We start from the raw sequence: 21,949 nt of genomic DNA, 5'->3' as shown, positions 1-21,949 counted from the left end.
GATCGAGCCCTGCTTCAGGCTCTGCGCTCAGCACAGAGTCTACTTGAGATTCTCTCGCTCCCTCTTCCTCTCCCTTTACCCCTCCTGCTCATGCTTGCTTGCTCGTCCTCTGGCTCTCTCTCTCAAATAAATAAATAACATGGGCGCCTGGGTGGCTCGGTTAAGCGACTGCCTTCGGCTCAGGTCATGATCCCGGAGTCCTGGGATCGAGTCCCACATTGGGCTCCCGGCTCGGCGGACAGCCTGCTTCTCCCTCTGACCCTATCCCCTCTCATGCTGTTTCTCTCTCTCTCTCAAATAAATAAATAAATAAAATCTAAAAAAAAATAAATAACATTACATTAAAAAAAAGAGTTTATTTGAGCAAAAATTGATTTGAATCATATAGCATCCAACCTAGCCAGGTAGAAAGGAGCTCCAAGTTGCTGTATAAGATGAAAGACCTTTATAGGTAGGAAGGAATAGGAACAAGGAAGTTACATTAGACAAAATAGATTATTTCAAGATTACGTTCCTTTAGGGGATGGCAGGGGTCTGTCAGGCATATTGCCTAACTAGTGCTGTTCTGGAAATTCCTGAATGACTGGTTTGAGATTCCATTTCTGGGAGTGCTGAAACTGTAAGTAAATCTCATTTTAGTGATGTGGGGCTTAGCATAAGGACTCCATTTTGGGTCTGTGTCTTGCTTATAACAGGGGTTACCTGAGGATATTATTACTAGCCCTTAGATCTTGCCCCTAGAAATTTCTGAACTGTATAAAGACAGGATAATTAAATTGTATCTGAAGGCCACAATAGAAACCACCACTTTGATCTCCTGTTTTATTTACTGTTCAAATTAATGATATGTCTTATCGAACAGCATAATCCAAGTGGTAGAGAGCCAGCCATAGAAAATTCTACACATTTCTAAGTACTGTTTTAGCTACATCCTACAAATTTGGATATATGCTATTTTTGTTATTGGTTGGTTCTAAATGTTTTATAATTTTTATGACAATTTCTTCTGTGACCCAAAAGTTACTTCAAGGAATTTTTATTTCTGAACATTTCAAGTTTTCTAATCATCTTTTTTTATATTGAATTTAAATGTAATTGCATTATGATTAGAGAAAATGATCTATATCTTCCAGTCCTTTGAAAAGTTGTTAAAACTTGCTTTATGGCTTATGGTCCTTTTTTGTAAATGGTCTGTGAGATTTTTAAAAGATTGTGAAATCTCTAGTTGTTTGGTGCAGATTCTCTGTATGTCCTTTAGATAAAACACGTAAGTAGTGTTTAAATCTTAATATAGTTTATCTTTGGTTTTCTTGAGATATCAGTTACTAAGAGTTACTAGTACTAAGAGATATCAGTTACTAAAATTCTCTCAGTATGGTATTGGATTCATGTATTTCTCCTTATAGTTCAGTATTACTTAGAATTATCTTAATTACCTATTGATTTGAATTTTTTATCATTATGTAGTCACCTTCTTTGTTTCCAGTAATGCTTTTTGCTTGAGTTCTGTTTTGTCTAACATTAACATTTATTTATTCCAGCTTGCTTTGGTTAGTGTTCCATCCATATTTCTCCCATCTTTTTACTTTCGACTTTTCTGCATCCTTATGAGTCTTGAATAACTTATATAACTGGATTTTAAAAAAGCCTTCTGATGACACCAAAAGCAGGAACAATAACATTTTTATTTTTATTTTCTACATTTTTTTAATAAAATTTTTTTAAATGGTAAGATGGAGTTGATCGAAATTTAAAATTTTGATCTTTAAAAGAGACCACTAAAAACATGAAAAGACAAACCACAGACTTGGGGGAAAATGTTTGTAAAACATATATCTGATAAAAAACTTATACCCAGGATATATAAAGAATTCCTACAACTGAATAAGAAGACAACCTAATTACAATGTTTCTCAAAAATAGGCAAGAATTCATCATTTGGAAAATGCAAACTGAAACGAGATACCATTACATACTCATTAGACAGGCTAAAATAAAAGAGACTGACAATTCCAAGGGTTGGTAAGGATATGGAGAAACTGGGACCCTCATATATTACTGGTAGAAATGTAATGTGATAGAGCTACTTTGGAGAAGTTTTTTGGTTTTTATTTATTTTTAAGATTTTATTTATTTATATGACAGAGACAGAGAACACAAGTAGGCAGAGTGGCAGGCAGAGGGAGAGGGAGAAGCAGGCTCCCCACTGAGCAGAGAGCCTGATGCGGGACTTGATCCCAGAACTCCGGGATCATGACCTGAGCCAAAGGCAGACACTTGATGGACTGAGCCACCCACGCGCCCCTGGAGTTTTTTTTATAAAGTTAAACATGTACTAACTAAATGACCCAGCATTCCAACTCCTAGGTACCTAAGAGAAATAGAAAGATATGTTCACACCAAGACATGCATGTGGATGATCATAGAAGCATAATTTGTAGTAGACCCAAACTGGAAACAGTCCACTGTCCATCGACTACTGAATGGGTAAATAAATGTATATTCATACAATGGAACAGTACTCAGCAATGAAAGGGAATAAAGTACTGATATATATGTGGGAAAAAAAAAACAAAACATTATGCTAAGTGAAAGATGCCAGACATGTAAGACTACATATTGTGTGATTCCATTTTTTTAAAAATATTTTATTTATTTATTTGAGAGAGGGCACAGAGGGAAAGTGAGAGGGAGAAGCAGACTGCCCACTGAGCAGAGAGCCCAACTTGGGGCTCGATCCCAGGACCCTGAGATCAGGACCTGAGCTGAAGGCAGACGCTTAACCGACTGAGCCACCCAGGCACCCCTGTATGATTCCATTTATATGAAATATCTGGAAAAGACACAACTATAGAGAGAGAAAATGGATCATTGGCTGCTGAGGGCTGGAGGTGGGAATGGGGATTAATTGCAGGCCCACATGAGGAGTTTTTGTTTTTTGTTTTTTTGGCATGACAGAGGTACTCCTGGTATTCTGATGGCTCAGTTGATGGAGCATGCAATTCTTGATCTCAGGCTGTGAGTTTGAGCCCCACATTGGGTGGAGAGATTACTAAAAATAAAATCTTAAAAAAAAGAAGTACTCCAAAACTGGATTGTGGCAATGTTTGCACAACTTTGTAACTTTACTAAAACTCATTGAACTGTACACTCAAACTGGATGAATTAATGATATGTAAATTAGAAGCTAATAAACTTATTAAACATTGTTTTTAATGTATACACAATCTTTGTGTTTTTTAACTGGAGTATTTAGTCCATTTATTCTTTTTGTAATTATAGGTATATTTGGATTTTTTCCTGTTGTTTTATATTGTGTTTTTTGTATGTTCTACATTTTTCATTTTTTCCTCCTCCTTTCTTGCCTGCCTTTGGATTATTTTTTTTCCTATTCCATATTTCTCCCTCTGTTTTTTTGTTTTTTATTATTATTTTTTTAAATTTCTCCCTCTATTAACCTGGAAGTGATACATTCTACTGCTGTCTTATAATGGTTACCTGGAAATGTCAACATGCATACTTACAAATCGAAGTCTAGAGTTAATAGCTTTGCCCTTTTCTCAAATGGCACAAGGAATTTAGACTACATTAACTATAATAACTCCCTGCTTATATCTATTGCTAAAGTTGTAATTTTTAACCCCATAAGACATTTCTATTATTTTACAAAATGAATATTTAATTACTCACATATATACTTTTTTTTTTTTTTGGCTGCCGTCCTGTATTATATCTCAGACTCTTCATCCATGATATTTTTCCCAAGAAATTTTTGTAACAAACGGCAATATATTGTAGTGGTTAACAGCGTGGCTTCCAGAGCCAAACTCCTTTTACCTTTTATACTGCTTTTTATTTCTGCTTTATCATAAGGAAACCGAGGCAGAGAGTTACCCAGCAACATGCCTAGGGTCACATTTAGTAAGTTGTAGGGGCAGGATTTGGACCCACCAACTCCTTATATTTAAACCAATAGCAACCCCTCCACTGTGGAGGGTTTGTAAAAACCTGTGGTCTAAGAAATCTGTTGGTGGCACAACAGGCCAGAGGCCTTCTCCACTGTCAGCAAATTTACATGTAGGTTCAAATTCCTCCTACATCTTGAGGTTCATGAAGTTCATAAAGAACTCCTCTGTAAAGATTAACTTTACAAGCAAATTACAGGTGACTTGAATTTCAGCCTTATGAATGCTTATAAAATCAATTTCTCTGTGTTTCTTGCATATTTATTATTTTGCTTTAAGTAACTGGAACTGTCTGGCAAAATTTATAGGACAAGACTCCTTCCATAAAAATCCAATTCTCTTTCTGGACTCTTTCCACCTTGCTTCCCTTATTCCTGGGCAGATCAACCGTAAACCCTTGCTTTATAAAGCAAATCACCAAATTCTCCCCAATATAAAGTCACTTAGATGTTGATAAACCTCAGGAGAGATTGTACGATGGAATTGTTAAATGCTGGATAGATTTTGAAACCATCTCTGGTGGAGAGGGTCCTTTCAGCAGAGTGGTTAGCACAGAACAATCTTCTAGGTCTTCTAGGTTCTCTACGATCTCCAGAAGCCTTTCTACTGTGTCGCGGGACAGCATGCTGGAGGCATTGGCTCTGAACTTCTCCCGCAGGTCCTCCTGGCTCAGTGGCTTCCTCCAATGGCCGTAGAAGGTATCCGAGCACTCTGTGAAGGTGGCTCCATCACTGAGAGTGACACTTACCTCACAGTATAGTGTGTTGAAGCTTGGCAGGTTGTCCCGAGGGTACTCCAGCTGCACTTTCCTGAGCAGCTCTCTCACCTGTGGCCTGTCGATCTGGCATTTGTAGAAGGATGGGACGGTGATGCCACCATCGAGCAGTGTGGTACAGGCCACATACTGGAACGAGTGACGAGCTTCATGCTCCGAGTCTGGGAAGGGCCTGTTGACATACTGGACATCTGGAATTCTGAGCACAATTCTCTCAATGCGGTCAGTGGGAAGCAGGGCTCTGTCTGTTACAAGGTGCTTTCGGACGGACGTAACTGCGTCCGCCACCCAGTGGGTGGCCAGATGTGCAGGGAACCTCTTGAAGGCCACATCCTGCTGGTCCAACAGCCATGTGTGGGAATCTAGGTTTGGAAGAACCTGTGGGGAGTAGTTGGCATAGAAGGCCCCAAAGCCCATCTGCATGTCCAAGACCTGCTTGTTTCCTTGGAGACCCAGCATTGCCAGGAAAGCGGATTCCATCCCATGCCTGGCAGCATTGCCGATATGAAGAGGCTTGGTCTGAGTGGCAGCATTTGCCATGGGTGCCCCGGCATGAGAAACAGCAATAGCCAGGGCCTCTTGGCACTTTGTCATGCTGAGCCCTAAAAACTTGGATGCGGCTGCTGCACTACCCAAAGTTCCTACCACTGAGGGGGGATGGAATCTGAAAAGTAAAGAAAAAGCAAAGAGTTGGAGATTTACAGACCTCAGTCACCAGGAGGCAGTGTAGTTAGTGGTCAGGCGTGTGGATGCCGCAGGCCTGCTGCCTAGGTTCAAATCTCAGCTCTGCCACTTACTAGCTGTGTGATCTTAGCAAAGTCACTCAACCTCTTTGCACCTATTTCCTCTCCCATAAAATGGTGCTAATTATAATATCTACTCATAGGGTTTCGTGAGTTTTGAATGAATCTACAGGCTTACAATAGTGCCTGACACAGTAAATTTTTAATAATTATTGCCAGAAAGGCAAAAGTTGTTATTTGCTGAAATCCCATGTAAGTAGCTATAAAAATGGAGAGCCTGGTAGAAACTGAAAATTCACTCAGTATTCCAATTTACTCCTCTCCTAGCAGGCGGGATCAACTGGAAAAGTAAATATAAGATTGAACTACATGATAGAGTCAACATGGGACCATTTTTGATTAGTGGGTTGAACAGTTTCAAGATCTTCCGAATGTTCTCAGTCTGAAGGACCTTAGCAAATATCAAAGTAGATTCTACTTTGAGATGGGATTAGGAAGATTCACAGTACCCGTGGATGCCAAAATGACATGAATCATCCTTGGACTAGAGGCCCCAATTAATTTTATGCTCGTGGTTGCTTGACCCTCTAAACCCAAAGGAGACTTTTCATTAGTACTTCTGAAGTCACACCTTTGTATATGGATATATGGTTTGATATGTGACTGGAAAATTGACTTAGCTGTCAGCACTAATGTTAATATTTTCAACTGAGCTAAGCTCTATGTCAGAAGGCTCCACAGAGATAATGATCAACAGGTGAAGGGGGCATGTGTCTGCCTCTGGATGGGGCAGATTCTCTCCGTACCTCTTTGGTATGTCACTGGCTTCTTTGGAGAAATGCAATAATTGGCCTTGTACTTCAATCCCAACATTGAAAGCCAGCAGCAGATCAAGGCCAGAAAATGTTCGACTTGAAGGGAGAGCTTCTGCTAAAGCCATGAGGACAGGAAGGACAGCTCCAGAAGGGTGGGTGGCGGGATGCCATGTGTCATCAAAATCCATTGAGTGAATCTATGTAAACAGACACACAACAACCAAAAACCAAAAAAGTAATATTTCTCTAAATGCAGTGACCAGGAAGGGTTTAGTTTCATAATAACTTTATTTGATGTGAGATTTTTTAGATCTGATTATCTGAAAATAAAACCTATAAGCTGGCTGTAATTCTTAATCATGTGGCTGGGCACTGAGACATGCTGTCCTCTGCCTAGAGCAGACAGGACTTTGGGGAGCAACTAGAGAGCCCCCAGTGGGCTTGGATCATACCCAGGTGGCCAGAAATCTCTGGCACAGCCCCTGGAAAGAGCTATATCTCCCTTAAAAATAAGGCTATGAAATTAGGTGGTGGTTCCTCTCTCCCTCCCCCACCCTTCAGATAAGTTGCACTAAAAGTTTAATATCATTTATTCCATATCAGGCCATATATTTTTGTACCTTTTCATTATGAAATAATTTTAAATTTACAGGGAAGTTGCAAGGACTCTTGAACCCAGATTAACTATTAAGCTATATTTTAAAATCATTATTTTCTGCTATAGGTTTTATTCCTCTTCATCCTAGCCATTAGCTTATCCCTTATACGAAATAGTAATAACCAGAAGTTCACTTAAAAATAGAATTCCAGGGGGGGCGCCTGGGTGGCTCAGATGGTTAAGCGTCTGCCTTCAGCTCAGGTCATGATCCCAGGGTCCTGGGATCAAGTCCCGCATCGGGCTCCCTGCTAGGCGGGGAGCCTGCTTCTTCCTCTGCCTCTGCCTCTGCCTCTCTCTCTGACTCTCATGAATAAATAAGTAAAACATTAAAAAAAATAGAATTCCAGGGGTGCCTGGGTGGCTCAGTCAGTTAAGCATTTGCCTTTGGCTCAGGTCATGATCCCAGGGTCCTGGGATCAAGCCCCACATCGGGCTCCCTGCTCAGCGGAGAGCCTGCTTCTCCCTCTCCTTCCCTCTTGTGCTCACTCTCTCTCTCTCAAATAAATAAATAAATTAAATCTTAAAAAAAAGTAGAATTCCATGTCTATTGGATGTGGCTGGTCTGGACGCTGGACATCTACTCCTGGATGCACTGCTGGATTTGACTTTCAATATTCTGAGCTACTGTCCCAAACCATAAAAATATCTCAGAAGTCTCAACACATTCACGTCTAAATTATATCTTGTATATAGATACAGACTGCCGCTGACACACAAAGCAAAAAAAATCGTCAGATGAAAAGTGCTGATTTTTGCTTCAGAAAATGTAGACACCATATGGCCATTGGTTGTTTCTCAATAAATATCTGGTGAATGAATGGATGGATGAAAAGCTAGTTATTGAATAGAAACTGGCACTGGTTACAACAAAAGGAACTGAGTCTAGATACCGAGTTTTATATTTTTCCTATCTATATTCAAAGTTTAATAACACCTCAAAGTTTTAAAACACCTTAGGGTGTTTTATCTAAGTCCTCCATCTTATTTCCTGTGCTTCACAATTTGTTTGAAAAGCATCAATTCACTGTCAAACACAAAAAAATGAAGTAACTACATAGAAGAGAGGACAGACCACTTCATCTCTCTGAACTTCAGTAACTCATCCGTGAAATATGGAAACCGAACAATTTCTGAGCTATTTCCTGGCTCTGAAATTATTATTGTCTCACAGTTGAAAAGATACGTAAGCCTCCTTACAGCCACACCGTTCACAAAAGCAGCATATGATGGCGGGAGCCTTAGGTCTGGTCGACCCCAAACACTGCTGGACATGTTGGAACTGTAGATCTGGAACCAAAGAATATCAATCAGTGATACAGAGTGAAAACACGACATGCCAGTCACCACTTCAAGAGCTGTTCCTCATCTTTGGAGGCAATACTTTAACGGTGCTTATTTGAACACTTTGTGCTGAATCACAGCCTTAAACCATTGGAATTTTCTCTTCCTTGTAGAAGAATACACAAATTTCCCCACGGAAGGGAGAGGAGATGTTGGGGCTCTGTCCCAGGCTGAGATCCACAGGTGTGCCAAGGGATGGAGTCTGAATTTATTCTTATTTATTCCTTGAGGGTAAATACTAAGGAAGGTGGACCAATTGTCTATACCAAGTACATCCTTTGGAGAGTGGGTGCTCCATCTCCCACATACACACCCACTCTGCTCAGAGTGCTGAACCAGCTTTTTCTCCAGAGACTCTTAAAGTCCTTGCATGAATAAATGGTAGATGCTATTGGGGTAGATGCTATTCCTAAGATTGGTCTTTAGACAGTAACTTAGTGAAGAATATAGATGAGTATTAAAACTCATAAATAGAGCATAAAACCATATACAACAATGCTACACACACCAAGTACTATCTCTAAAACAAAGAGTAGAATAACAGACCATGAACACATATCTCCGGGCACATTGGTGGGATACCTCATGAGCAGGCATTTGGTTTTATATCTAAAGTAGACACCGAGCTTCTTACCTTACTGTATTCACTGGCTTTGTGAAACACTTCTGTACTGGTTCCCAGGAAGCCAACACCCAGAGTATCCAGAATCATTCTCTTGCTTCTTTGAATAACGTGATCTGTCAGGTGCCCCACTGTCAAGCCATGGATCACTCTGGCAAAGCTTTCTGTGACAGACTTTAAAGAGAAGAGTGTTAGAACAGTGCTACATGCAATTTGTATTTGCTTATTCCTTGCTATACAAGAGCTTGAGGTACTTTTTTTTTTTTGAGATTTTATTTATTTATTTGACAGAGAGAGACACAATGAGAGAGGGAACACAAGCAGGGGGAGAGGGAGAGGGAGAAGCAGGCCTCCCGCCAAGCGGGAAGCCCGATGCGGGGCTCGATCCCAGGACCCTGGGATCATGACCTGAGCCGAAGGCAGACGCTTAACGACTGAGCCACCCAGGTGCCCCGAGCTTGAGGTACTTTTATGTGACGAGTTTTGCTCCACTAGGGGAAAGCCAGTTAATCAACCTAAGTTCAATTCCTGAGAAATGATGAGCACGGAGCCCCTGCTATGTGTCAGGCAAAGGGATGTGGAAATGCCCAATAGCTAGTTTCTGTCCTCGAGTTGAGGACACAGGCCAACATGCGGGTGATGGCCACAGAGAGAGTGGGCTATGGCGTAGGGAAGCACAGAGGAGACGATGGGAGGGACATCTTGCCCAGAAGGTGGGCATGCTGGGACTGGTGTATCCATCTAGGAGCTGCCATTGTTAGATATGCGCCAGGTGTCATGCTGCCTGTTGTAAATACAGTATCCATTGAATGCCGCAAGTTTCTGGGTAGGTGTTATGAGCATCATCTTGCTTTGCAGGTAAGGAGACCCAGACTTGATGTCCCTGAGTTACACAACTCTTATATGGTGGAGTTTGGACACAAATTCCTACGGGCCTAACTCCAAACTGCTGCATGTAATTATTAAGCCACGTTTCTTGAGGAGGAAAAGAAACATCGGAACACGTGGTGTTCTTGTTGAAAATGAACATTTCTGGTCCCTACTCCAGACCTCCAGAATTAGACTACCCCCCCACCCGCAAATGAACTAGAAGCTTTGGAAGCATAGCACAGGATTCTGTGCTTTCATTAAGATCTTTAGGTGATTCTTAAATGTTCTAGTGCTATCATGTCCAATGTGGTAGCTACTCTCCACATCGGCTATTGAGCATTTGAAATGTGGCTAGTCCAAACTAGGATGTGTCATAAGAGTAAAATAAACACTGGGTTTTGAAGATTTAGTAGGAAAAAAAGAATATAGAGCATCTCAGTAATAATTGTAAAATATTGATTATGTGTGCTAAGATGGTAATATTTAGGATATGTCAGTAAATGAAATGTAGTATTATAACTAATTTTATCAGCTTCTTTTTAAAATATGGCCACTAGAAAATTTAAAGTTACACTTGAGAACCACTTCCTGTCTATTCTTGTTGGTGGAGATTACCTGTACGCATTGATACCTGGGCTGGTTATGAAGACTTACGGGAGTCAGCAGGTGAAGGTGCCCGGGACAAGTATGGAGGTTAAAGGCAGAGGTGGCTGCGTGGACTGGGGCTTAGAGGTGTGAGGGATGCAGTGATTTAGGCAAAGCCCAGCTGCAGAGCTGCACACAGGGGACAGAGGTGAGAGGGGTTTGCAGGCTAAGACTGAGTGGTGGAAGTTTCACCAGGCTGAAGACTGTGGCTTAAAGGGGAGCCATGGTGCTGTCTTTAAAAAGGTTCATATGATCAGAACTGTGTTTTGCAAAGACCTCCATCGGCCCTCGTGCAGAGAATGGATTGAGAGGGGTAGACAAGGGCAGGTAAGAGACTGCTGCGATAGCCCAGGTTCTGGGTGGGGATATGACGGTGCCATGTGCCAAGAGAGGGAGCACAGGAAGAGGGGCAGCTGTCTGGACAGTGATGATGGGCTCGCTGTGAACTTGCTGAATATGAAATGCCCGTGCTCATCCTAGCGGAGAAGACCATTCTGCTGCCACCCACAAACCAGATCATAAAAACCTGCAGGATTATTTGCATTTCAGAAGCAGCAGTGTTTTAAAATTCATTTAAATATCAAGTTCTTCAATGTATAGGTGATTGTTTTGTTTTCTACACGTCTTCCCAAGAGAACATCTATTATGTACCACTAAAAGCACCCACTCTTCAACTGTGTCTCACGACATGCCTAGTACTTAGCACCACTTAGTAAATGTCAGCTTGTTTCCCTTTTCTGCTCTGATTATTGCATCATCGTACAATTTCCTTTGCCTCTCTGAGCATCAGATACTGCTTTTTAAAACATAGGCTATAGGGCGAGGGGTTTTTGAATCAGAGGATCTGGGGTGTGGTGTGTGGGGCTCCCTGATGCTAAGATCAGTGTCTGGGCAGAGGTTCAGAGATGGAACCAGTGGCCATCTGAAAGTCCTCAACCTGCCCACCAGCTGGTCCCCTATTTTCAGTCTTGAGATGACCAAGTCACAGAACCCTTGCCATTTTCAAAAAAGGATGGGCTATGTCCTATGTCTCTGAAACTTTGGTAGAAAGGTGAGGGGAGCCTGGGGTGGGAGAGAGCAGGAGAGAAGGCGGATGGGAGGGAGAGGGGGCTGGCACGGATGTTTCTAATTAGGATGGAGAATAATAACTTGGATTGTCCTGCTGCTAGAAATGTGGGTAAACATATTTAGGGACAGGGGCAGGGAAGGAGGGAAAAGCACTGGCTTGATGATCCACCAAGTAAACTGAGAACTGGTTGGATCCCTTGTTCTAAGCAAAATGACCTCTTTTCAAGCTCTCTTTCCATCCCTACAGCTCCCACAGTTGAAGGCATTTAGTGATTGGTCGTTCATCTCTCTGGGGTTAGATCCGACCTGGGAGAGGCTTATGCGGACACGTGTGTGCCTGGGGAGCATGTGTCGTGGGGGCAACCACATGGAGCCTGGAAGGGGATTATGGCCTCCATTTGCATGATCCCATGGCGCTAGAGACCTACGAAGGTAGGGCCCCCTGGGGATCTCCTGACAAGTCCTGGATAGCGCCCTTGTCCCAAAGAAATGCTCCCGAGGAAGAAGGAACATGAGAACATAAACATGCAACTGCTCAGCTGTCTGTAGGATTGAACCCGTCTAATGTTTTTTTGGTCTTCCTGATTTTCTCATGGCATTTACAACTCTTTTTAGTAAAATACTGTGATCAATGTATAAAGGCAAAACATGCAGCCATTTGATAAATATTTCACAAGTTCTTGCCATGTGTCTGGCGCTGTGCTAAGCTCTCTAGAATACCAAACCAAGATGTTAGGATTCCTGCTACAAAAAGATTATCTTCTCCAGGGAACTAAGGACAGTAAATAGACCATTCAAAAGGCAATCTGGCCATGCCATAATGGACACAGACAAAACCAGCAGGTTAAAATTCAATGAGCTTGTAATAATTCATTTTCTTCCTAATTCTGTGCAACAGAATCCCATCTCTTACTGGTAAAACACCGATGAAAAACCAGATGCAGGTAATTAGATAGCCCAGAGGCTATGAGAAATGCTGAAATGCCATTTCTGAAGAAGAAGCAGGAAGCTCTAAGGACATTGAGAAAAGGGGAGGTAAGCTAGAAAACCAATTTAAATAAGCCACGTAAGATGTGACAATACCTTGAGCATCTTGTCGAAATTGGAGGCGTATCTCAGGCGCAAACTGGAGGAGGACTTCACCGGCTGGGTGACACCCTTTATACCTTTCAGTCTTCCCAGCCCATTCCCCTTCTCTTTGTTGTGACCCTAAAGTTTCCACTATTTCAACACCTCCCACATATGTACGCTCACTTCAACTTCCTCATGATGAGTTGTTTAACCTACAGGGGATGAGGAATTAAACGAGGCCAGGAGGGAATGGAGAGACGTCAAATGATTTCTCATAGACATCAGGGAAGTGCACTGACAGCAAAGCTAGGATTGCATCCTGGGCTTAGATGCCAGACCTCAAACGCAGAAAAATGCACCCTCTTTTATCCAGGTATTCCTGCTCTGAAAAATTTATGCTAAGGAAATCGGCATGGATGTATGGAAGAAAAAAAACAACAACACAGATTTGCTTATAAGATTAACTAGAAACAATCAAATACCCCCAAACAGTGAGTTGGTGAAGTAAAATAGGGCATGGGCAGTGTTTAAGGCACACTCATTTACCCCTTCATGTCACCCCTGCTGGTCACTGTTGTCTGGGGACAAATGTGCCAGCCTGAGTTCCTGGTAGCTTGAGATTAAGAACCTAGAAGGGCATTGGGAGTTAATCACGCTTTTCTCCTGCTCGACCCTTGTTGGGTCCTGCCCTGCCTTTCTGCAGATGCAGATCTCTGGTTCCTGGTCCTCTGTTTAGCTGCTGGGATACACGGCCTGCCCCCCTGCTCTCTCCCACGGCACTGACCCCACAGCCTGTCCAGGCCTCTTTGCTTATAATCAATCACTCTGGCATGGCTAGTCTGGATGGATTGGCCCGTTGGTCTCTAAACTCCTCCTCATTACTCCCTGACGCCAACTGGTCCCACAGTCAGCTTTCATCCCTCCCCAGGATGAGCTCCTGAGCTGATACTGGTCCCCACCATTCCAGAAGTCCATGGAGGCAGAGCAGCTCCAGAGCCTTTCAGAAAAGCCCCTGCTGTCCATTTTAGGGCATGCAGGCAGAATGTTACCCCCCGGGGCTGTAGTGCAATTTCTCAACTGTCCACAAACTAGAACAGGGGAGGGACTTAGAGCTACCATACTATACTCACTAGGGTCCACATTCATGCCCTCCCTCACACATTCATTCACATGCAGGATCCGGCACTGAGTGCTGAGCTCTACTGGGGAGGGACTGCCTCACCCTCTTAAAAGGCTGAGGCATAGGGACACCTGGGTGGCTCAGTCGTTGAGCGTCTGCCTTCAGCTCAGGTCATGATCTCAGGGTCCTGGGATCGAGCCCCGCATCGGGCTCCTTGCTCGGTGGGAAGCCTGCTTCTCCCTCTCCCACTCCCCTGCTTGTGTTCCCTCTCTCGCTGTGTCTCCCTCTGTCAAATAATTAAATCTTAAAAAAAAAAAAAAAAAAAAAAAGCTGAGGCATAGATCAGAATGCCAGTCTGTCATTTTATACTTTGGATGTTCCTTTCCGTTGCAAGGCTAGGTGCTTTCACCGTGTAGGGTCTTTCCCTAGGGCAGTGTGGCTGGGAAGTCAGGTGAGTAATGAGATGCTGCTTGCTGAGTATGACTGGAACACACACAGCGGCAGGGATTTCAAGGACATTCACCAGGACATTCACAAGTCCCTGCTCCTACAGAGTGGATATTTCTCTGTTGGTCTTCACCAGATGCAGTCCTTTTAGGTTACCCTAGATGGTCTCTGTTTACTTCTTTTTCTCTATTCCCCTTTAAGAATCTATACTGATCGTCTTCCTCTTGTTGCAACACTCCTATACATGACAGCACATTCTTTTTTGGTTATGTTTTCAGTGTAGTTCTCAGAAATTACATTTGAGTTCTTGTAACTGGTAAGGTGTCTGCTTACTTGTGGCATATCATGTCTTCCTGAAGTATCTTCATGGTCCTGAGACCTTGTCATTGCTCTTAGACATCTCTTGTTTCATCTCATCTTTAGCATGGGTCATTTGTACAGAACTCAGTCATTATATGTGGATTTTGCTAGTTTAATTTGCAGAGGTAATCTGTGTGCCCCCATACTGGGGGTCCCTCATGTTGCTCCAATGCATGAATCACAAGGAATAGATCCAAGAATGAATGGGACTGATCATGTTTAAAAGTATTAAAATTTTAAGGTAAATAATTAGTGGAAAGTTGGGGTATAAGAAGGAAAATGATCAGGAATGACATGATTGAAAAATACAGTAAGTCCAAAAACAAGGTTGAATAGGGCCCAACAAGGATAAAGAGTAGGTAAGTGAAAAATATGAAATGCCACACAGTACACTTGTGTAGGTTGTGAACTGCTCCTATGTAGGAGGGCTCCATCTACATCATAGACATTGTAGCTTCATAGGACTACGATGCTAATTGCATAGCAGAAGACATGAAGTTTTTCATTCCAATGAAATCGTTATAACAATTTTTCTGACGAGGAAAGTAAAGTATGCTGGAAGACAATTCTGCATGGGTCTCACACGTTTCTTCACATTTTGCCAGCAGACTCACTGACTGTTTATTCCAGATTATCTTTTGAAAAATGTGCATAGTAAACAGCCTTGGAAAGTAGAAGTATTATCTCTGTGGAGGAAAGGGCAAGCAGGCTTACTGCCCATTATAGAAGTTTTGGGTTCCCTGAATTCGGGGTTCCTCTCCTGTAATAAAATTCCCTGCATGTGCAGATGTCACCTCTTTCCATTGTTGTGGGCAAGGGGGCTTTTCTTGTTGCAAGAAAAAGCTGATACTCTGCTATTTCTGTGAGTAATAAAGTCCTTTGTTTCTGGCCCAGAAGTCTCGTGTCTTCTGCCACCATCCATGAAACTGTGGTAGGCTACATTGTTAGCATGCTTGTAGGGTAATATCTCAGTCCTTGACATGGTGTCTGGAAGAAGGGGAGCATTTTTCTGCATAGCAAAAAGGTACTCTATGAACTACCAGCAGCCAGAGAGGAGCTAAGTCCAGAGCATAAATATAAAGGGGAGAGAAGGTGGGGATAAGCAGCGGGGATGGTTTTTCTAGCCATTTCATTGATCATCTATGTACATTGAGGCCCCTCACAACTTCTAAGATCAGTGCTGACCTCAGTGTAAGATGCTTAACCCTTGCTATCTAAAAAACTCAAGTAGGGGAGATTTTAGAAATCTGTTCCTCAGGTAAGGCCCCAGACCAATGAAACAGACTCTCTAAGGGTGACAGGCAGGCATCAAGTATTTTTTAAATGTTCCCCAGATGATTCCATCTGTAGCCAAGGTGAGAGCCTAAGATCCTGAGATTTACTGATGATGTTCCCTTCCTCCTGTGTAGTCAGCACTTACTGGTCTCTGGCCTTCCACTCTGGGATTTAAGGCTTGCTCCCTCGCCAGATATGTACCTGGCTTTGTGCAGAGCCCTACAGTTTCTCTAGTTCTTGCCAGCTCTTTCTTCAGTCTTTCCCTGGGGCCCACAGATCTCTCCAGATGCTATCTCTTGTCTCCATGCAGTTCTGACTTTTGTCTGATTTCTCCTAAGCTGTGTCAGGCTCCACTGGGCAACAAATTATTCCTTTAAAGACCCCAAGCACTGAAAAAAAGAAATGTAAGTCCCTTCTACCCTTTCTGCCTACTTGTAATAAAAATCAATATTTATGAGGCACTGTCTGAATATCAGGCACTATTTTAAGAACTTTATATATATTAATGTGCTGTTTAATTCTCAAAAAACATCATGTTCTCCATTTTGCCGGCGAGGAAACTGAGAGTTGAGTGACCTGCCCGAGGTCACCCCGCCAGGACATGGGAGAGCCAGGACTTAGAGACAGGCAGTCTGGCTCCAGAGTCCACACTCAGCCATGCGAAATGGTAAAATGAGGGTAAAGGAGTTGAATAATAGGGATTTCCCCATGGTATCTATTTTGATGCTTTTTTTGGGGAAAATGTCAAATTCTTTCAAAAATTTTGGCTTATCTTTTTGGTGTCCCTGCTAAGCAGATGCCGGAAGGCCTTGCCCATTTCCCCTGTTGGGCAACTGAGTGCTGCTGTTACCTGATGTCACACTTCCCCGACACTGAGCGGGGGCATCGGTGCTGCCTGGACATTGGATGCAGGGGACATATCTGCTCGACAGAGTTTTAGCCGGCACCTGCAGGGTCTGTTCCCCCAAAGCCCACTCACCAGTGTGGGTGGATCTGTTAAATGCTCATTTCTGGCAGCTAACTGGGCATTGGCCTGTCTGGCGTGGTTGTCTTAGCCCCAAGACAGCCTTGGCTCCCGTCCTCCTGGGAAATAACCCAATATGTATTTTAGTTCATCTAGGCAAGCAGATTTACTTGTTGAGAAGAGTGGTTCTCAAACTGTGTGTATCAGAGTCACCCGGAGGGCTTGTCCCTAGAGTTTCTTTTAGAAAGTCTGGGAAGGCCCAAGAATGAACATTTCTGACAAGTTCCCAGGTGGTGTCCGTCCTCCTGGTGCCATACCCACGCTCTGGGAAACACTGCCTTACACTCGTGCTGCGGTGTGGTCCACCCCAGCGTCCGCAGGGGGCTTGCTGGAAATGCAGAATTCCAGGCCCAGCCCGGACCTATTAAATCAGAATCTGTGTTCATTAAGTTTCTCAACATGTGATTTGTGTACACCTTGAAGCATGAGAAGTGTTAGTTTAGACCACGTATTTTTGACCCCATTTAGGACTCTTAAATGTCAAACAAAGATAAGCCTTATTGGTTATCAATGTCCAAAGTAGTCAGTACATTATACTATATTCTGGCCACAAAGGAGACCAAATAAGAATTTATGGGTGACTTAGGGCAAATCTATCACAACTCACTCCAAATGACTCAACATTATGTCCTTCTAACAGAGAGAAGGTAATATCTTCAAATTGACAGCAATTTAAAAGATTGTTAATACTCATATGCTCAATGCAGTCTAATGCCAGACGGGAAAGATGAGCTTTTTTAGCCCCTTCTCTTCCAGTAAAACAATGGATGGCATAACATACACACTCAATTTAGAGGTTACTTAGAGTTTGAATACTTTGAAAATCAGTCAGTTAGAAATACAATCTGTTAGTTCTGGGTCACTGATGTAGGAGATAGAAAAAAAAGAATGCTATTTTTACAGTTACTCTTACATTTTGGAAAAAATAAAGATAGGCAGACAAGATAAAGTACATCAAGTTTTCTTTCTAAAAAGTGGGAAGAAAAAAGAAGAGTTATCGAGATTCTTGTTATTTTCCCTAAGTGTCAATGAAAATTTTTGGATATCAAAATCAAAGATGAATGATCAGGTAAGTGTCCAAACACAGTAAGAGAAAATAATTTGCATCTGTCAATAAATTCTGACAAGGTGTGTGAGAATAATCAAGCAATACCAACAAAACCTCTACTTCAAGCCCAAAATGTGCAAAATGGAAGCATCTAGTAAATGTTTCTGAAATATAAAATCTAAATGCTACAAAAGCCTGAAACTTAATAGTCAAAATAGCCATCTTTCTTGAGTGTTTATGATGGGCCAGCAACCGAGCTAAGAGCTTTATCTATATTCAACACAGTCTCATTAATCCTTGCCCAAACCTTCTGCTCCCATGTTTGCTTGTATTTTGCAGATGAGGAAACCAAAGCCCAAGGAGTATTCGTCTTTATATATGCATGCCATCATTATGGACACTCTCTGCAAGAACCTCTTGAAATAATTATTAGCTTATTTTGCCTGAATGTTGCTGGTAGGAGGATACAGAGGGAAACATTCACATATTTCTTTCTTTGCCTTTTATTAAGATGAAGAATGTTTCAGTGACTAATCGTCTTGCTGTGCCTGAGACTGAGGTGTTTCATTGCCCCTGGCACACTGCGATGTTGGTTAGTCTCTGGAAAATTCGGGGAAGTGCAGCCTTGGAGTTTAGGCTCTGTAAGTGGTGGGCTCCAGCTTTCCTCTAGTTTTATTTTTTTAAAGATTTTATTTTTATTTATTTTTAAAGATTTTATGTATTTGACAGAGAGAGAGGGAGAGAGAGAGAACACAAACCGGGCGTGGGGGCCAGAGGGAGAAGCAGGCTTCCCGTGGAGCAGGGAGCCCAATGTGGGGCTCGATCCCAGGACTCTGGGATCATGACCTGAGCCGAAGGCAGACGCTTAATGACTGAGCCACCCAGGTGTCCCTTTAGTTTTAGTTAACAAGCACTTCTTAGTGAGAAAAGGGGACTAAAAGCCCTTTAGTGCCTTAAGATCTATTCTTAATGGATTAGTGAATGCTGAGCCTGCTGGCACTAGAATTGACTTTTTTTGTGTGGCTTTTTTTTCCCTCAGCCATGGTGATGGATCTGTGGGAGATGGTGGGCCTGACGAGAATCACAGTCTGACGTCTAGGAACCGGATTCTGTGATTTGCCCCACATAAAGGAACACAGTGAAGTAATCAGCTTTGAACGACCCTGGATGTGTTTCAAAGGCTGTGTGCCCTTTGACTTTTTTAAGTGGTAAATGAAAAGGCCAGCCTTCCTTGCTGTACACCAGCAGTCTCCCTGTTTTGTTATTTTGGCTCGTGAACTCATCTTCAGTGAGGTTGATGTGGTTTGAAGTGTAGGGGTTTGGAGCCCATGGGCAAGAAAGAATTCTTGAGACATTTTTGGTGCAAAAAGGTCATTTTATTAAAACACAGGGACAGGACCCATGGGCAGAAAGAGCTGCACGGGGTTTGTGAGGAATGGCTGATTATACACTTTGGAGCTGTGGGAGGTAAAAACAAAGGGAAATTTCCAAAAGGACTTTCATCTGCTAAAGAAGACGCCCAAGACCCTGGAGGCCTAGCTATTGTCAAGCTAAGGTTGTTTCTCCCCCTAACAAAGCATGAGCATTAAGACAGTAGGGTTTCCTGGAGGAACATTATACTCTGCCTGCCTCAAGTACTTGTCAATGGGCTGCAGATTATAAGGACATTTCATTTTGTCTACATTTCCTTCTGCCTTTGCTCTCCATATCAGAGTTTTGTCTGTGGATCCCCATAGTGGCCTGAGTTGAGGGTGCAGCCCTTCCTTACTCAGCAGGTTTTATTTCCTTCTGCTGGGAGTCCCTGCATTTCAAGGTTTTGGAGTGGGGAGGGTGGGAAGCATTTCTTATGCTAATTTCTGGCTTGGTAGATGAGGATCATGCACGTAGTATAAAGTCAAATCATAAGACCATGGAAGGGCAGACCTATGATTGTTAATTCTTGTGGGGGATACTTTCCTGCCCTACTCAGAGCCCACATGGAGATAGGCAGGCATTCTTGTTGACTCCCTATACTGGTGGATAATTTTTCTGGTGTATCTAGGGCGGCCAGATGAAATACAGGGCTCCTAATTTCAGACTGGCAACAAATACTTTTCTAGTATAAGTATGTCCCAAATACAATACTGGACATACTATATTAAAAACTTAATTGCTGTTCATTTGCATTACTGATTTAACTAGATGTCCTATTGAAGGATAGTTGGAAGGCAGGCAGGCAGGGAGAAGGGGCCCCCCACCCTAACACTCTTAAAAGGATTTTACACCACCCTGGAAGGAGCCCTCCACCCTTTCCCACGTGATAGGTAGATGACAAAAATCTGATTAGATGACAGGTGCCGGGAGGGTTAATCAGATAAAAACAGCCCACCAACAAGCCCATAAAAACCCCTAGACCTAGAAACTCGGGTGGCAAACTTCTCGGGTCCCCGCTCTCTTTGGGAGCTTTGTACTATCACTTTGCTGTCGCTCAATAGGCCTGGCTTTGCTGCCCACACTCTGGTCTACCTCTTCATTCTCTGAAGTGGTGTGACCAAGAACCACTGGCATCGACAGAAAAAAATCCTCTAACGCTGTTATTATTTGCTAAATATGGCAACTCTAGGCGTATCTTTTACTTGGGCCGAGGTCTTTTGGGGAGGCAAGCTTTATTTGGGGTCTCAGTTGAAACTTCCCAACTTGACTGAGGTCTCCTTCCACAAAGACTTTAAAATCTCAATTCTGAGGGGTGCCTGGGTGGCTCAGTTGATTAAGCATCTGACTCTTGATTTCTGCTCAGGTCATGACTTTCCTTATTTTCTAAGCTCAGGCATGTCTTTAAGAGAATGTTTGTTATATTTTGTCCAGGATTTCCAGGTGTTTTGAAGTGAAAGGGTTCCAGGTTATCTGGGCTATCCTATTACAGAACATTGAAACTGCCACCCCTCTGTAAAAGTCAACTAGTAATGAAGGAAAATTGGAAGGCAGGCAGGGACAAGGAGCCCCGGCCTAAGAGGAAACTGTTTCACCCTTTAAAGGATTTTACACCACCCTGGAAGGAACCCTCCACCCTTCCCCACGTGATAGGTAGATGACAAAAACCTGATTGAATGACAGGCACCTGGAGTAACCCTCAGATTAAAACAGCCCACCAACAAGCCCATTAAGACCCCTAGATCTAAATGCCAAATGGCAACCCTCTCGGGTCCCCTGCCTCTTCGGGAGCTTTGTACTATTGCTGAGTAACTATCACTCAATAAACTTAGCTTTGCTGCCCACCACTCTTCGTCTGGTCTACCTCTTCATTCCTCGAAGGAGCGTGACCAAGAACTGGGGGCACTAAAGGAGAAGAAATCTGGTAACACCGAGGCCTCTGGTACTATACTGGTGTCAGGAAAAGTTAGTATTCAGCTCTCTAGACTTTCGGAGCTGTTCATAGGAGGGAGATACTATGCGTGGTGAAGTATATTTGACCTAAATATAAGTCAACAGTGTAGTGAGATACTTTGAAATCAGGCTATTATAAAACAAATAAGTTTCGAATGTACCAAAGGCTAAAGATACATGGGAAAGAGTAATTACAGAGCACCTAATTAATTGAAGACAATGTAATTTTAAGTCTAGAGACTTAATTCCTACGGTAGTGTTACGGATGGTCTTACCAATCACTAAATTCCCTTAGAGCAGGAACCGTCCCCAGCAGGGTTGCATTTCCCCTTCCTGGCCTGTGACTGCGGTTTCGCTCTTGAAAGGGAAGAGCCAGCAAGTGATTTGTGACTTCTCCTATCTCTTTTTCTTTTTTTAATTTTTTAAATATTTTATTTTTATATTTGACAGAGAGAGACATAGTGAGAGAGGGAACGCAAGCAGGGGGAGTGGGAGAGGGAGAAGCAGGCTTCCCGCCGAGCAGGGAGCCCGATGCGGGGCTCGATCCCAGGACCCTGGGATCATGACCTGAGCCGAAGGCAGACGCCCAACGACTGAGCTACCCAGGCGCCCCTTTTTTCTCTTTGTCATGATGATCTTCCAGTGGTAAGAGGCAGGGAACACCCACAGCTGATTGCTATGGATATGTAGAGTGAGCAAGAAAAAAAAAACCTCTTTATACTTTTAACCCACGGCGGGG

At 42.8% G+C, this 21,949-nt stretch overlaps 2 protein-coding genes across 2 annotated transcripts in view; both read right to left on the bottom strand.

Annotated features, from left to right (window-relative positions):
* The window catches only part of SCEL (sciellin), a 732,032-nt gene that overhangs the window by 606,100 nt on the left and 103,983 nt on the right, over window positions 1-21,949 (bottom strand). The gene's annotated exons all lie outside the window — the stretch shown is intronic.
* Window positions 1,711-12,678, bottom strand: ACOD1 (aconitate decarboxylase 1). Its single transcript, XM_006735841.3, has 5 exons — window positions 12,586-12,678; window positions 8,932-9,093; window positions 8,154-8,243; window positions 6,290-6,495; window positions 1,711-5,404 (listed from the first exon to the last, which is right to left on the bottom strand). Exons 1-5 carry the CDS (start codon window positions 12,592-12,594, stop codon window positions 4,426-4,428), a joined length of 1,446 nt encoding a protein of 481 aa, XP_006735904.2. The 5' UTR covers window positions 12,595-12,678; the 3' UTR covers window positions 1,711-4,425.

The sequence above is a fragment of the Leptonychotes weddellii genome, chromosome 3, assembly GCF_054177405.1.
Source record: "Leptonychotes weddellii isolate Sample4059 chromosome 3, ASM5417740v2, whole genome shotgun sequence".
Lineage (NCBI taxonomy): Eukaryota > Metazoa > Chordata > Mammalia > Carnivora > Phocidae > Leptonychotes > Leptonychotes weddellii.
This window is presented reverse-complemented; position numbering and strand designations above follow the sequence as displayed.